The sequence below is a fragment of the Phalacrocorax carbo genome, chromosome 15 (genome assembly GCF_963921805.1).
Source record: "Phalacrocorax carbo chromosome 15, bPhaCar2.1, whole genome shotgun sequence".
In the NCBI taxonomy this organism is placed as follows: Eukaryota; Metazoa; Chordata; class Aves; order Suliformes; family Phalacrocoracidae; genus Phalacrocorax; species Phalacrocorax carbo.
The window spans coordinates 7,616,342-7,632,401 of NC_087527.1; the positions used below are offsets into that span (position 1 = coordinate 7,616,342).

The 16,060-nt window shown below is 55.4% G+C and overlaps 1 protein-coding gene across 1 annotated transcript in view; it reads right to left on the bottom strand.

Moving 5' to 3' along the window:
* Nucleotides 1-16,060, bottom strand: part of MYO18B (myosin XVIIIB) — a 73,146-nt gene that overhangs the window by 40,131 nt on the left and 16,955 nt on the right. Inside the window, exons 13-24 of the mRNA XM_064466687.1 lie at nucleotides 15,543-15,633; nucleotides 13,067-13,259; nucleotides 11,603-11,683; nucleotides 10,967-11,114; nucleotides 10,676-10,835; nucleotides 9,250-9,433; nucleotides 8,299-8,500; nucleotides 7,581-7,690; nucleotides 5,194-5,259; nucleotides 3,288-3,416; nucleotides 2,848-2,991; nucleotides 1,590-1,679 (exon numbers count right to left, since the gene is read on the bottom strand). Coding sequence (XP_064322757.1) covers nucleotides 1,590-1,679; nucleotides 2,848-2,991; nucleotides 3,288-3,416; nucleotides 5,194-5,259; nucleotides 7,581-7,690; nucleotides 8,299-8,500; nucleotides 9,250-9,433; nucleotides 10,676-10,835; nucleotides 10,967-11,114; nucleotides 11,603-11,683; nucleotides 13,067-13,259; nucleotides 15,543-15,633 — 1,598 coding nt within the window. The remainder of the gene's footprint in view (nucleotides 1-1,589; nucleotides 1,680-2,847; nucleotides 2,992-3,287; nucleotides 3,417-5,193; nucleotides 5,260-7,580; nucleotides 7,691-8,298; nucleotides 8,501-9,249; nucleotides 9,434-10,675; nucleotides 10,836-10,966; nucleotides 11,115-11,602; nucleotides 11,684-13,066; nucleotides 13,260-15,542; nucleotides 15,634-16,060) is intronic.

Sequence of the window (16,060 nt, forward strand, 5' to 3'; positions counted from 1 at the left end):
CTGTCACCAAGCAGTGTTACCGGTGGGAGCCCAGGCTCCCACTGGCAGTGCCCAGCAAAGAGGAACTGCTGCCAGAGCCCGTGGCTGCACGTTTTGCGTGGCTGCCTGTGGCAAGGCAGCTGCCTGCTACGGCTGCACAGCGGCTGCGCTGCCTGCACTGTGCTGCCTGCAGTGCGCTGCGGGCAGGGCTCATCAGATTTCTGCACCGTTCTAGCTGATTAGCATTAAGTTTCATTTGAAGCAACAAGCAGGTGGATTAATCTGGAGAAAATTCCATTTTCTGCAAAGCAGAGGTAAATATGGCCTGTCTCGCTAATCTTGCCAAGAGAGGAGTTGCAGAGGTGGCAGGGCGAGCAGGAACATGCAGGCTTCCAATGCTCCTTTTCCTCCATCTAACAGCATTTTAAGGCACTTCACATTTTGCAGGCACACTACACAAGCTCTTCAGGGGGGTCCAACAAGTTTAACTCAGTAAGTAAACTCAATAGTTTTTCTTTCCCTGGGGAAAAAATATTTTTCTAGGTCTGCTCTGAGGCGTTAGCCTTGCTCAGCAGTCCCAGCCTCGTGGGTTTGATTTCATTTTTAACACAGAACTTAAATTATATTTAGCCAATTCCTATTGAGAAGGTCGTCCCTGGCCCTCAGGGCTCTTGGTACCGTTAACCAGAGCTGCAGTGTTACACCTAGACCACAGCTCGGCCACCCCTTGCGAGGGCCGAGCGTTGCAGCCCAATGAGCTGGGTAAACCCAGGGTATTTATAGCAAACTTAGGAGCTCCTTCTCCTCCCGGTGCTTGAGAAAACCCCAGCTGCAGTCACGCAGGAGCCCATGCATCCAAGGGGGGACTCTGCACAGGACCAGTGGCCGGTCAGAAATGCATGGCGGCCCCAACATGCTTCCAAGTCCCTTCCGATGCGCACAACAGGGTGGCCGCGTGGCTGCCCCGGCAGCTGCCACCCCCCGAGCGCCGTGCACGGCAGAGTCACGCTCGGAGCCAGGGGACGGGCAGGACACTTCTCCTGCGTGCTGCCTCCTCAGTGTCAGCATTCGTCCCATTAAACTAAGTCACTTCTGGTGTCTGCAGAGGTCAGCGAGCCTGCAGTCCCGAGCGCGTAATGAGAACATGATACATCTGCGTGCAATTTCCCATTCTAATTATACCCTTTTGTCAGCAGAAGGGATGACATTCGCACTGCTGCTTTTCAGCCTCATACGCCGTGCCGGTGGCAGCGCGAGGTGATGTCTGTCCTTGCTGGAGGGGACGCAAGGCTTTCCCTGGGGACCTTTCCCCAGGTGCAGACCCTGAGGGGACCTGTTGCTCTGGCAGGCAGGATCCCACCCAGCAGGGACCTTGCAGCACTGCTGGCCCTGGGTGCTGCAGTCGGGCACCGCAGCCCGCCTGGGTCCTGCACAGAACCACCTCTGGCTGCGGTTACTCTGCGGGCAGTTTGGCAGCTGATCCCTGCCCAACCTTCTGCTGATCATGGCTCCTCCTGCTGTAACGTAATCAGCGGCCGTATTTATCCTGATATGGCTTAATTGCCAACTTGATCAAGCGGGGCTGCTGCAGGGCTTTTTTCGGGCTCTACCTTGCTTTCCAGCTTCTCTGCGGTCTGCCTGAGCTCACTGCATGCCTGCTCGGATTTTTCCAGCTTCCTTCTCAGCGCCGCCAGCTCCTCCTAGGGAAGATTGCAAAAAAACACACACGGAGAGCTCCAGCATCCTCGGTTTATTTATGAAAATCTTGTTTTCTGTTAAAAATGAGTGGGAGAGACATAGCTGCCTTATTAATAAAATTTACCAGGCAACTTTGAAGGCTGCTCTCTGCAAACTGCCAGGACTACAGCTCCTGACATGAGTTTCTTTGGAGGGAATGTCAGCTTTGGTGTGCATACAGAGCACATTTTATGAGAAGGAAGCGAACCTCAAAAGCCTGGGATGAACAGCCAAACATCTGAATTTTGCTCATGGAGCATTCCTGGGGCACTGGCAGGCTATCACAGAGAGGTTGCAAAGGCACATTGTTTTCTGTGATTCTTTTCAGGCAGCCTGACTGTAACGGCAGAAAGAGCTGCTTGGTGCAGCCTTGTCCTGCTTTGATGTCCAACACTGAGCAGAAGCAGAACGTGCAGAGTTGTGATAAAAACAGAGGTTAACAGGCGATGAGGCCTGATGGATCCCAGGCGGCTTTGGAGAGAGAAACAGAGGCTTGGGCAGCTTTTATTTCAGCTGAACCAGCCTGAAAACATCTTGTTAAAACCTCACTAAGGCAAGAGGAGGAGCAGGATGCCAAGGAAGACGGACTAATAATTTAGCACAGGCCTCAGACAGTGCAGAGGGGTGAAAGATGCCTTTCCTCAGTCAGCAAACGCCCATTAACGTCTCCCATCACCAGGGGCAGCTCAGGTGGAAGGCAGTACAGCGTCCCCTACATCAATGATGAGTTTGGATGTTCATCATCTGTCATCCCACAGACTGATGTGGGGCATCCGTCCCCAAGGGGCTTTGCTCAACAGACCCAGCCCCAGGAAGCTCGTGGGGGGCAACAGGGAGGGCAGTGGGGCAGCCACCGCCCTGGGACAGGGCTGTGGCTGCAGAGACATAGCACATTTGCTACTGTTCCTCTAAGGAAGGTTATTTCACCCTCCACAGCTCTGCAAAACATATTACATGGGGGAAAAAATTGCAGTGCTAAAAACAGATGGCGACTTCTGGATGGTCGGCAAAACATCTCTGCCCTGGCAGAAGTGACTTCCAGTTTGACCAACCCACCAGGCAGAGCCCCTAAAGCACCCTGTCCCATCCCGTCCTGTCCCACCCTGTCCTGTCCCATCACTTGGTGCATACTTCTTTTGCACGAAGCTGCTCCTCCACAAGGTTAATGCTGAGCAAGGGCCGCACACGGCTCAGCAGCTGCCACCAGGGCCAGTGCCTGACCGCCTGGAAGACCACCAGGTTCTTCTGGATGCAGCGGATGGCGAGACGCTGGATCTGTGGGGAGACACGGACAGCAGTGCCCCTCGCCCAGCCACGACTGAGCCCACCAGGGTGGACCAGGCTGGGCACTGGGATGGAGAGGGATGAGGTGGTGGAGGAGCTCTACTCCGCAGGGAACGGCAGCATAGCACCTTATGGCTGCCCACAGGGCAGGGCAGAGTGGGCACCCTTCTAAGGAGCAGCCTGCTCCCTTCAAAGAGCTCCAATTTGGATGCTCTGGGCTGTATCACAGCAGCACCAAGCCTGTGCTTTGGTGGGCACAGGGTGTACACGACCCGCAGGATGGATACCTTCAACCTCTTGAACTTCTGACGGCTGAGGAAGCCCTTGCAAGCAGCCTGGAGCAGGATCATCTTCTGGGCTATCAGCTTGTCGCGCTGCTTCTCCAGTCTGGAGATGACCCCTGACTTCAGGAAAACCTGACAGCAAGCAACAGAGGTTACACGTCCCCACGACAGGGTCTGAAACCTGCTTGCAACCAGCAGATGTATTTCTGGCTAAGACCTGGCAGCCTCCCCCAAGACCTGTGGGAAACCAAAGGTCCTTGGACAGGCCAGGACCAGTGAGTGCAACCACTGCACCAGCCTGAAATGCTGGGCTGGAAGGGGACTCCAGCCTTACCTGGCCAAACCAGCAACACGCCTGTCTGCCCCATGCCACGAAGGCACCTGAGGTGGCCCTAGCATCGACCTCCCTGAGGACATTCATGGGACACCAAGAGGGAACTGTGTCCCAGCCCTGTCCCATCCCCGAGCCTGGCAGTGGGATGGCTGCATGTCCCAGAGAACACCTTCCACCCACCCCTCCATCTCCTACTCCTGGGCATCGCTGAAATGGGGCGTACGGGACTGCCCAGGTCCCACTGACTCCCCGGGGACCGGGCTGCTGAGCGCCCTTGGGGATCCAGCCCTCGCGCTCTGCGCATGCTGGCATTTGCTGGCTGTCCCTGCCTCTTCTCGGTCCTTCTTGACATAGGCATCAACCATCACAAGAAGCTGCAAGTCCTTGAAACTCTTCCCTTGGGCCACTGCCCATTTCCCGCCCGCTGCGTGGATGGCAGGGCTGCCTCTGCTGGGAACAGCATTTCTTGACAGCGTACACACAGATACGCACAGATAACAGCAAAGATGTCAGTTTACAGTAGGAAAACAGAATTAACCACATCATTTTCTTTAACTGAACTTGTCAGAAACACCTCATAAATGATACAGATTTGCTGATGCCATCGAATTTAGCCTGGTATTGATCTCCCAGTGCAAGACGTGTCTCGGTCATTGCCTGGCGAAGCTCTTGGGATATGGGACTGATCACTCCCGAATATTATGCACCATTTGCATAATACAGCTTTAATAAAAACTGAATTACACTTGTGAAGCCAGTGGCATACTTAAAGAGCTGCGTTTTTAAGATGCCAAATTGAATCAAAGAACAATTCCAAGGAAACTCACTTTCTTGAGATAATGCTATGATTGCTCTATCACCTATTTGATTGTCTCATTAATGTCTGTATTAACTTCACAAGCCAGCGAGTTTTAGAAGCTAGTACAAAATCAATGCTCAAAGCAATGGCAAAACCAACTTCTCTATAACAAGATGTGACTGGAGCTGCTATAACAGTATTGATTAAGTACAAGGGTTTCATAGAAGAGATAATTGCAAACTGCACTGTGCAGGATAAAAGAAAGTTATTTTGCTCCACAAAACCGTTTCATGAATTCTTTCTTTATAGACTTCGAGAGCCGGAGGCAAGCACGCATGCAAAATTAATTTTTTTTTTTTTTTTAGATTATCGCATTTAAGTTCAAATGTTGCTGCTGTGACAACTCTTGCACCTGCAGCTGCCCGGCTCAGCAGTGTTAACCCCAGCCCACCAAAACCATGAGCTGCCCAAGCCCCATTTACTCCCATGAGACCTCAAAGGTGATTAGGAACTGAAATGCTGCAAGGGGCCAGATTTTGACTATTAGGTACACAGTTTACCCAGGGTAACGCTTTCAAATGTGAATTATGAGATTTCTGCTTTGATTTTTGCTGGGGCTTCATTTTGCAGCCCACCTGGGTGCCGCAGGGAGCAGCGCAGGAGAGGCTTTCTCTCCAGTTTGGGAAGTTTTGGGCAGCTGGCAGTGCCTGGCGTGGGGCTGGCAGTGCCCAAATGCACTGAGAGCAACAGGGAAGCAGGGACTGGAGCCGTCGTACCTGGCTGCGTCCTATGGCAACACTTTTCTTCTCGAGATCCAGCGCCTCGAAGAGCTCCTCTATAGCCTGCAGAAAAGGAGCACATCACAGAGCTGCTCAGAAAATGTTTACACACTGGCATGAGCCTGCTGAAAGAGGGTGCAGAGATCCCCCGTCCTTATGGGCACCCAGTAAGGGCGCATCCAGCCATGCTCTCGTTTCTTCCTCCCCATGCAAAAGCACACATGCCCAGGCCGAGAGCAGCCTCTGAAACAGCTGCCCCAGCCCAGAGTCCTGGTGCGAGATGGGCTTTCTGCCCCAGACCCTTTGGCAGGATGGGGAGCAGAGATCTGCAGCTGCATGCAAGATTTTCACGCTTTTGCTGCCATTCCTGGTCTGGAAGGACCCCAATGCACGGAGAGGGCTACTCAGGGGAATGCAAGAGCACACTGGGCCGAGGTGGGGACGGAGCATGTGAGTGCACTGGGGACAGACAACCATGGTGCACAAAGCTACGTGCCAGGGCCGAGGAACCACCAGTACCGTGGCTGTGCCCGGCTCCTGCGGCACTGCTGGGACTGGGGCCAGGTGCAGGGCTGTGTGGGGTGATCCCACCCCACGCACAGCAGCGGGGCCGGTTATTGCTGCACCGTCACAGCCTCGCTACAGACAAGCATCTCTTGTGCTCCAGTGGCCGAGTTAATGCAGCTTACCGGAAAGCAGTCGCCAGCTAACAAAACCACGTGGCAGCAAGCTCCAGGGAAGACGGGATTTTTCAAATCCCCTGCTTACACGCTGCTGACGAGGCACCCTCTGCCTCCTTAAAGCATTTAATGACAATATTGACCTTTTCCGACTGTCAAACTTGTCTTATTAAATCCCAAGGTCTTAACTGAATTTGCACACCCCGGCTGGCAGTTTGCACAACAGAGCACGTGCCCATGTTTAATTCATCTCCTCTTGGCTCTTCCTGGCTCTCAGTGCTTCCCCGCTCACTCATAGCCTGTTCCAGGGGCAGGGACGGTTCTCCCCAGTTTTTGCTACAAATAAAACTGGCAGATCTCCACCTTCATTCCAGAGCTCCTTCGTCTTTCAGGGTCTGTGGGATGAGGCAAGGAGCTGCCCTGCGCTGCTGCTTTACAGGTGCCTGAAGGCAGGTGGTGCCCAGTCCCCAGGGGCCTCCATGGTCCCTGCTCCATTAGGTCCCTGGGAATGCTGCCTGCCTTGTCCTCAGCCAGCTGGTTTTTAGGGGAGCCAGGGTGACGGACAGGGTGCCGCCACACTGGGCCAGAGCAATGCACAAATCCTGCCCTCTGCACATGCCTCCAGTCCCACAGTTTGTGCCCTGTCCTGCAAAACAAGACCTACCAGGCATGCAGCCAGAGCACCGGAGGACCGAGGCACAGCCCTCAGCAAGCAGTAGTTTCAAAATCATTTCCTCCTGAGTATTAAAAGAAGCAATAACAGGCTTCATTTTCAGGCTGATTTCTCCAAGTCCTCTCCACGGTGCAGTAACATTGGCAAATGCAGCCCACGCCAGGCATGTTTACTGCCTTTGCAAAAACAGTCCTCAGGGAGAGAAACTCCAGGACAAAGAGCCAAGCTTGGCTGCTCTGCCAGGCTGCTGGAAAGCCTGCGTCCCTCCGTGCTCAGGCGTGCGTGGGAAGGGTGAAAAGGAGCAGGATGCAAAGCCACCCCCTGCAACTCAGTGCTGCACGAGGCTGCACCTACGCAGGACGCACCCCGCTGCCAGGTCACTGCTGACCATTGCTGGGGAGCTCCCAGCGCCCAGAGCCCGGCGGTACAGGCTGACCCCGCAGGCTCCCAAACCCAATTGCCGTTTCTCAGCAGCACTGCAAATGCTGGGGAGCTACCCTGAGCCTTGTTGAACGTGGCTTTTCTCCTTCATCCCTAGGTCCTGAGGGCAGCCTCATGTTTAAGAAACCCCCGGACCTGCACTGACAACCCTGCTACCAAACCTCCTCAACAGCCGTCTAGATATGCGCTCCCACCCATGGCAGGTCCTGCTGCAACTCAGCAAAGGAGCATCACCCACAGCTGCTGGGAGACGCTGGAGCTTGGCAGCCCGCAGACCGGTGGGTATTGACCCTACAGTGGCCAAATATCAGCAACACTGAATGCCTAAGTGAAGCAGGGACTGGGAAGTAGCTCCTGCCCCAGGACAGGGGGATACTGGTATGACCCAGCTCATTTGGAGAGAGGACAGCCAGGCTCATGCAGGGTACAGGCAATGCTGGCACAGGGGCTGTCTGTAGGGAGCTCCAGTAATTGCTCGTCATTGCAAAGAAAGCCCTGACCACATTGGGGAGGGCTGGAAGAGCTCCGGCTCTGGCAGAGCCCTGCGTGGAGCTCTCAGCCCGTGCTCCCCAGGCCAGCCCAGGACGCACCTTGCTCTCATCTGGCACCTCGTAGGCAGAGGTGTACTTCTTCATGACGTCCGGAGCCAGGACCTGGAAGCGCCGCCGGAACTGGGTCAGGAGCAGGCGATCCGCGTACCCTGGGAGCAGACAGACATCGCTGGGGGCCACGCCAGCCCAGGGGCACGTGGCTTGCACCAAAACGCTGGGGAGGGAACTGGCGCTGGGGGCTGCTGCAAAGGGTGGCATGTCTTACACACAGCAAAAGGTGTCGCGGGTGGTGGGGACCACGGGAGCTGCCCTTAGCAGGGAGAAACCCCTGCAGTGAGGGCAGGGCAGAGGGAGCAAAGAAGCAGTGGAGATGTGCTTGAGGTGGCCAGACACCATCCCAGTGCCTCGTGTTCATGCAAGAGACTCCCCTGGGCCTCCTGCACGGGTCTGGGCTGTGACCACAGTCAGTGCAGGTACAGCCTGATACACGGGTGCTCCAAGGGGAGCACAGGGGAACCCCACTGGAGTGGCAGCCGCCACGCTCAGGCTGTGCCGCCTGGTATCACAGCAGGCTGCGGGCAGGAGAGGGGCTGGGAACACCTTCAAAAAGCAGCAATAAAAATGCAGGGGCTTTCTGAAGTGGGGCTGGCAAGAGGCAGATGATGAGCAAAGCACAGAAGGGCTGAGCTGCTGGCAGGGCAGCACCGGCAGGCGGGACCAGCATGGCCCGTGGCAGCGATGGACGGCCGGGACATACCGATGCGGTGGAGGCGCAGGGCGTCCAGGAGCTGAGTCCCCTCCAGCTGCGCTCGCAGGGTCGGCACGTCCAGCCGCAGGGCTTCGCCAGGCGGTGTGGGGGGCCTAGGGACCGGCCCCTCCACCCCCTCTGCCCCTAATCCCGGGAGGAGGCAGTGGACAAAGCGCAGCTGGGACCGTCGGAGCAGGTTCGTGAGCGCGTCCTGCCAGGCAAGCAGAGGTCAGCGGGGAGCAAAGGGGCAGCACACACAGTATGGGAAACGTTCCCTGTGCACCCACTGCAGGGTGACTGGGCGGGTAAAGGAGCCGTTCTCAGAGCCCTCAAAGCTCAGGTGCACGTTAGGAACAACAGTTTTGGTCAGAGAGGTGAGCCCAAGGTGCAGGTCACAGGTCCTGAGTGGGACCCTTCCTCCGAATGTCCCACATTTACAGCTGGTGGGCTACAAAAAGTTACCAGGGTTGAGGGCTGCTGGGCCAGGGTTTGCCAGTGACGGCAGGACCACAAAGCGGGCTGGCCAGGGAGGCTACGGAGACTGAGCCTCATCTCCTCCAGAGTTTAGGCACCTAATTATGGTTGAGATCAGCAAGAGCTTGGCACGTGCCCAGCACGGAGGGCTAGTCTACTCATCTGAGTGCCTAAGAGGATTAAGCAGCGGCACAGCAAGGTGCATGTGTAATCTGCTTTATGATTTGTTTGCCTGAGATGCTTTCCCTGAGCAACAGCAGTGCTGGGGAGGCTCGTGGCCACCCATGACCAGAGCAGCATCCCACGTCAGGACACAGTCGCCCTGGTGACCCCCAGCCCCACGGTATGGAAGGTGCCTGCCGGTGGGTGCGGGGCTCCCTGCTAAGGAGGAGTGTGTCTAATGCAGGGTCTCAGTGTGGGGCCAGACTATGCAGTGCTGCAAACACCCTGACCTGCAGCCATGAGCGTCCTGGTGCCTGCACTCACCGCCTGCAGTTTGAGCTGAGCACACACCGACCTCTTCTTCACGGCTGCGAAGCTACTGGCAAAGGTCTTCCTCAGGCAGCCGTTGCGGTGCAGGGCCGCCTGGGAGCGTCCCTCCAGCCCCGCCACGGCGCGGCAGGGCAGCGGTGCCTGCGAGCGCAGCAACACCAGCTCCTTCACAGCATCTCTGTCGGGGAGAGCAACGAGATGGGGCAGTCAGGCCGTGGCAGTGCTGGCACCGGGGAACCTCTGCTTCCCAGCCCCTTCAACAGGGATGCAATGCCCCCCAGCACCTCAAATCTGGTATCGGTGCTGCTGCCGCAGGGCACCTGGTCATGGAGCAGAGCGGCGGTGCCGGCAGACCCCCCCCACCCCCTCTGCTCTTCTCTGGTTCAAGCACCAAGCTGTTCACCACTATGAGAACTTTCTCAAATTGAAGCCCAAAACAAAATGAGCTGGGAGTGTTTAAGCAGAAGGTTAAAATCATCCCGTGTGTGGAGACATCTGCAGCAGCCTGATTACATTTCAATTCCAATTTAGTTTACAGGATTCCTCAAAGCACTGGAGAAAACCTGAGTGGTTGCTGCACAGGGAGCTGCCCTCGGCTGGTGATGTCTTGTGGCCCCGACCCACGCCGGACATCCAACCGCATGGCACTGTGGAGCCAAGAACATTGGGGGGTTCCCCCCGTGCCCCCCGCCACCACTGCCTATGCCTGCAGGAGGGGGCTCCCACTGAAACGTCAATGGCACAGATCTGCTGGCTCAAAGAACCCAGACAGCTTTGATGGAAAGCTGTTCACCGCACCATTATTCACCAGCCCTCTCTGTAGCATCTACTGCAATCACAACGTGTACACCTGGCTGTCATTCAGCCCGCAGTCTTGATGGCGGTAAGTCAAACCACTTGACACCTGCACCCCTCACCTTAACTAAACCCTCAAGATTCCCACAAAGCTGGGTTGAAAGCTGTGGTTTTAACTGGCTTCCTTGCAGTTTTTGCCCTGGGTGGAGATGGACTCGGACAATGCAACACCAGTGTCAGCAGGTGCCTCAGGATGCCCCCCACATGGGATCCACTCAAGATCCCATCCCCTCCTTGCCCACCCGAGGCTGGATCAGCTCCATCCCCTGGGCTGTGCAATGGGCAGGATGTGGGGGGACAGGCAGGGACCCCTCGCATCCAGTGCCAAGGCCATTGCCCACCCTGACTGACCTTGGTCAGGCTATGGGTACTCTCCTCCCCATTGGGATGCCTCACAACCCTCCACCTTCCCCACCATGAACCACCTCTTGGAGTTGGGGCAGGTTTGCAATCTCCAGCCCCAGCTGGAGCAACACAGCTCATGGTGGGAGTTATCCCAAACCACTCACATGGGCATGGGGATGACCGCCGGCACCATGGCAGACCAGCACCCCTTCATACTTACACCTTGGACTGCTGCAGCACCTGGATGGCGTTTTGTGACGAGAGGTTGAGCTTGGCTTTGCTGACCCAGCCCGTGAGGTCGTAGCGCACAGGGTCGGTGCCCAGCTGGTGGAAGATCTCAAAGTGCAGTGCCTGCTCGCACCTGCGCATGTAGCCGTCCCCTGCAACAGCACCCCACAATCACCCGAGAAGAAAAGCCCAGCAAGATATTTAATTTGCTGCACGGTTTCTTAAATTTCCAAAGCCAAATGGTGATGCCAAAGGATGGGCGGCCGAGCTGACATGGACTTACCTTCCTGACCAGGTCCCTTCGTGGCAAAGTAGGAGCACAGGCGGTCGAAGGCAGCGCCATCCCCAGAGCCTGGGATCAGCACCTCCTCGTCCAGGATCCACAGCAGCCCCCTGCGATCGGCTCCTGGGCTGCCGGGCAGCACCTGCGGCTGCAGAAGAGAGATGGCCTTTGGTGATGGGAAAGGGGCAAGAGGGCTGCAGGCAGCTGGCTCCAGACACAGCCACACCAGCCCGCTCCCACCTTGCTCCCCGCCTCCGCTCTCCACCACCTCTGCTCAACCGTGTCCCCTGGCCAGCCAGGGTCAGGAAATGCTCCTGACCTGATCCAGCTCTGGACATCACCCTCGAGACCCACAGTCACATGGTGTCCCAGGGGGACAAGTCATCCCTGCTCTGCAGCCAGGCTCGGAGGGGTGCCCAGGGTGCAGGGCTTGACCAGGAAGGGTGCTTGTTTTTTAAAATGCCAAAAAAGTCCTGCTTGATGTTGTGCCCTCCCCTGCAACACCCCGGGCTGCTCTGTGCAAAACACGCCATGAGGTCCCACCCTGTCTCTGAAATCCTCACTCATCCGAGCACAAGGGTGCTTCAAGCATGGCCAGAGCAACTAATTCCCACCGTGGCCACAGAGACAGGTTACCTGTGAGGAGCTCAGGTCGATGATGGACAGCGTGGCCAGTGGAGAGCGCTCTGGAAGATCAAAAGACACCTCAACATTTTCCTGGAAAACATTATTTAAAAGCTTGCTTCAGTCATGGTCTGGCAACTGAAAGCCAAGAGGAGATCTGTTTGCATGGAGGGGGAGGAGGATGGTGCAGGCTGTGCTCCCGCGCGGCTTTGCCGAGACCCGGCGCTGGCAGAGCAGAGCAGCCACCAGAGACGCCTGTGCCGTGATGCAGAGGCACGGCCACGTCTGCCCCCACGGGCAGGGCTGTTGGGACCATCACACCCAACGGGCTTCTGCAGCACTTTGTGGACATCAGACAAGCTTCATAAATCATGGATATGACAATAACTGAAGACTTAATGAGAAAGCACCAAGAAAACAATCAATTATTTAATTTGCAGCTTGCAGGCATTGTTTCCTTTTCTCAGCCGAGGGCTTCAGTCTGCGAGCCGCCAGCTGCAGGGCTCTCCCACCGCCCATGGCTCCAGCACCCCCTCCCAACAGCTGCCACACCATGCCCTGGAGTGAGGGGAACCCCCGGGGAGGGGCAAGATAAGCACAGCTTGCTCTTGCTCACATGTGAACCAGGGATGTTCCGCAGGAGCTGTAGCTTTAATGTCTCTCCATGGTAACACGGTGAGATTTTGCTCAGAGATTCAGGTTTGCAGCCTGAGCATGCAGGTGGAGCAGAAAGCAGCAGTCGAACCCAAGTTTCTTCCTACCAAGAGCGTGTGCCACCATCTTCCCCGTTTGTGACCCAGCTCTGGGAGTAGATGGGTCACTGGGGCTTGGGCTCACGGTCGCAGTCCCGTGGCTCACAGGGAAATGTCTTGTACCAGGGCAGCCATCCTTAGCCAGCAACAAAGCCAAGGCAAGGCGAGCCTGCCGAGCCTGCTGTCATTTCAAGCTTGGCCAGTGACTAAATATTCATCACTAGTGAAGAGCATATATATACTTACTTGGTGCAAGTGATGTGTGAATGGCAATTCAACTATTTTCCCAGGGCTAGAGGTATTACAGTAACTTCTGCAAGCCTAATAAGTTATCTCTGCTTGTAGATTTTTCAGCAGCTTATTTCTGCAATAATTTATCATTTTCCTTTCTATTCTCTATTATTCAGCACCTAAGGAAAAACTCAGCTGCAACAGCAGAAGGCTGTGAAGCCTCCTGAGCTGGAACAAGCCTGCCCAAAGTGATGCCCAGACAGCCTGGCACTTCTAGCATGTGAGAAATACCCAAGATGATTCATGACTGGGGTATCAGGGGGACAAGGGACCTGGCTCAAGGCTACTGCTCCTTACAGACCCCTCATTTCTACAACACTCCTCCCATTAAAGCTGCCGAAGCGTGCAGGGACCCATTGGGTCAAAGGCAGCCCATCTCCAGGTGCTGGGAAGCTGCTCCCTGGGACGCGGCTCCCAGCCCTCGGCTCCTCACCTCTCTGTACCTCTCCATTTCCGAAACAAAGGTTTTCTCATAGAAAAGGGCCTGCAGCCGCTCGTGCACGTAGTTGTGGCAGAGCTCTTCAAAAGTCGCCGCTCGCTCGCCCCGCTGGTGCCGTGGGTTGTGAAAGCCAGGAGCGTCCACCACCGCAATGGAGGCCATGGAAAGGTGCTGGGAGGAGAAAGACCTGGGAAAAAAGCCATACACACCACAGGGTTTTACCCACAGATGGGACTGAGCTCTGCCTTTAGAGGTGACAGCGCCTCCTCCCCGTGACGCGCATCCCTGGTGGGCACCATCCCACACAGCAGCGCCCAGCCCAGCACTTCCCCTCTCCCCCTCTCCCAGTGACTCCAGTCAGGGACAACCCGTACCTCCTGGCAGGGCTTGTTTGCTTCTCCCTTACACTTCATCCACCTCTTCCTTGATCTACTCAAGCCAGAGTCTCCTCCCAGCCTGGATGGAGACATGTGCCATGGCTGCTCCTGACCTGGCCTAACAAACACTTAATGGTGGGTTGGACGAGACGCCCGTCCCACACTTGGCCCCATGCTGGCACTCTAGTTATTTAAAGTACTGCATCTTCATCCCAACGTCTTAAGTTTGACGGACAGGTTGATTTGAAAAGCAGCTAAACTAGCAGGTGACACCAACACTGAGGACAACGTGAGAGTCCAAAGCCCTGGCTGCCATGCTGTGCTGTCTGCGGCATTTCTACGGGAGAAGCCACCAATATTCAGCTCCTGAGGAAATCTCTAAGGGGAACCATAGCCCCTAACACACGTGATCTGAGAAGCAAACGTCGAGGGGGGCTTCTTGGGAGAAACAGAGATGTTGTTTACTTCTTAAAATGTTGCTTGCAGCCATTTCCAGTATTTCAGATAAGGACAGCAGGGGAGTCCGGCCCTGAGAAACCTCTGAGACTATTTTTAATGCATATTTCTGAAACAGCCATTGCATTGTGTTGCTTCACCAGCTGAAGTGCTGCCCATTCCCCAGCAACCCTGCCAGCAGAGTAGCCCTCCGCTGCTTCGGCGAGATTAAAGGAGATGCATTTCTCCTCAACAGCAAGGCACCAAGAACGCCAGCACATCTATGAAAGCACAGGGTTGAATGAAGAAACAAAAGTATATTTATGGATTGCAGAATTTCATAGCAGCACCCTCCTGCAACTGGAGCTGTAAAGATTCACGTTCACCATTGACTCACTGAGGAAAGAGCATTTTCATGATGCACAGAAACATGCCTCTTCACCTGGATCATTGTTGCAATGGTTTAATAGTCTTTGGTGGGCTGGCGTGGAAAATAAGGATGCGTAAAACAAAGCTACCATTAAAAGGAAGAGGGGACCCAGGACACATCCCAGGATAATGTTGTTATTCAGGAGAATCAGCAACTTTTTGCTCTTCTGTCCGTCCTTAGAGCACCATCAGCAATTTCCCTTTAGAATGTGGTTGCTAGGAATTACAATACAAATACTCAACTGCAGGTTAAAATAAACCTGCAGCGACAACACAGAGTATTTTTGGGCACCAGCTTTCATGTGGATGCTGACTTCAACAAACTGAGTTGCACATCAGAACTGAGAAAACGGAATGGTTTGGGGCCTGATCCTTACCCCGGTGTTAAATTATTCCATTCACCCAAACAGTTCATTCTGGATTTACACCACATGAAGAAAGAGATACATCAGGCCACAGAGGATGTCCTTCCCATCCTGGCTGTCCAGATGGAAATAAGCAGAGTGAGGACAAGCCCCCGCAGCAAAGGAAGGTGCTGCCTGCTCAGCCACACCAGCACCCAGCAGCAGGACACGGATGCAGCCTCCCAGAGCACCTCGGCAGGTACTCTGGTGCCAGCCCCTCTCACTCTTGACATCTCAATCCTCTCCTGCAATCAAGCTTTTACCACAAAGCTACTCCTACCACGGATCTGCAGGGCTCACTGTGGGATTCCCTGATGGGTTTATTGCTCTGCCCATACTGGTAACCTTGATTTCGGTCTGCAAAGTCACATTTATTATTAATAGGTAGCTGGGCTGCTCCTCTCGGTGCGGTGATGCCCTGCTCTCCGCTGCCTGGTACATCTGCTCACGGTGCTGCCTGCTGGCAGGCAGCTTAGCAGCTGCAGCAGAAGCGCTGCCAGCCGGCCGATGCCGATGCCAGATCTCCATGCCAGGCTGCCCACGCTGGCAGGAGGGGCAGGATACGTGCACAGAGACCGCTGCTCGACGGGGCCCGTCGCCCCCAGCGCCAGCTCGCATGGGGCTAACGGCACGTGGAAGGTCCCCAGTGCCAGCGTGCTCTCCCAGATAGAGATTTTCACATAACTTTCTTTTTTCAGCAGGCAGCGGTTGCCTGCTCCATGCCTCTCTCTGGAGAGCCCCCAGCAAAGGTTCCTCTTCAGCAGCCCCAGGAGAAGGAACCGTCACCCACAGACACCCTCAGCGTGGCACCTGGCAGCTCCATACCTGTTGATCAGTGAGACGACCGCAGCAAAGAGCTCTTCATAGAGACCCGAAGCCATCCCCTCCACGCACTCCACACCCGTCATCTTCGGCCCTGGCACAAGCAGAGAGAAAAGCAGGCAACGCACATTTTTTATTTCCAGCCAAGTCCAGTCTATGCAGAGCTGAGCCGGTAACAGGGGATTCCCGCCCTTGCTGGGCAGGATAACCTGCACGGCTCCCAGCCTCTGCCCACCAGGCACCGCATCGCTCCCGTCACACGAGCACTGCATATCCACCTGCCTGCCTTCAGTTCTAGTGCCTCCTGCCTAATGTATATTTAAGAAATAAAACCATGATGATGTTAAAGACCAGTTCTGCAGGTTCTTGCCTTTATCAGAATAACTTGCAGAGGTCCAGCTGTAATTCTGCTGCTGAGGACGAGTTGGGTGTGGAAAGCCTGACCTTAAAATCCATATATTAATTTGAGGTTTATAGTGGCTCAGCAGCAGTTTGTCCAGCAGGAGCACAACTCCCCGCCG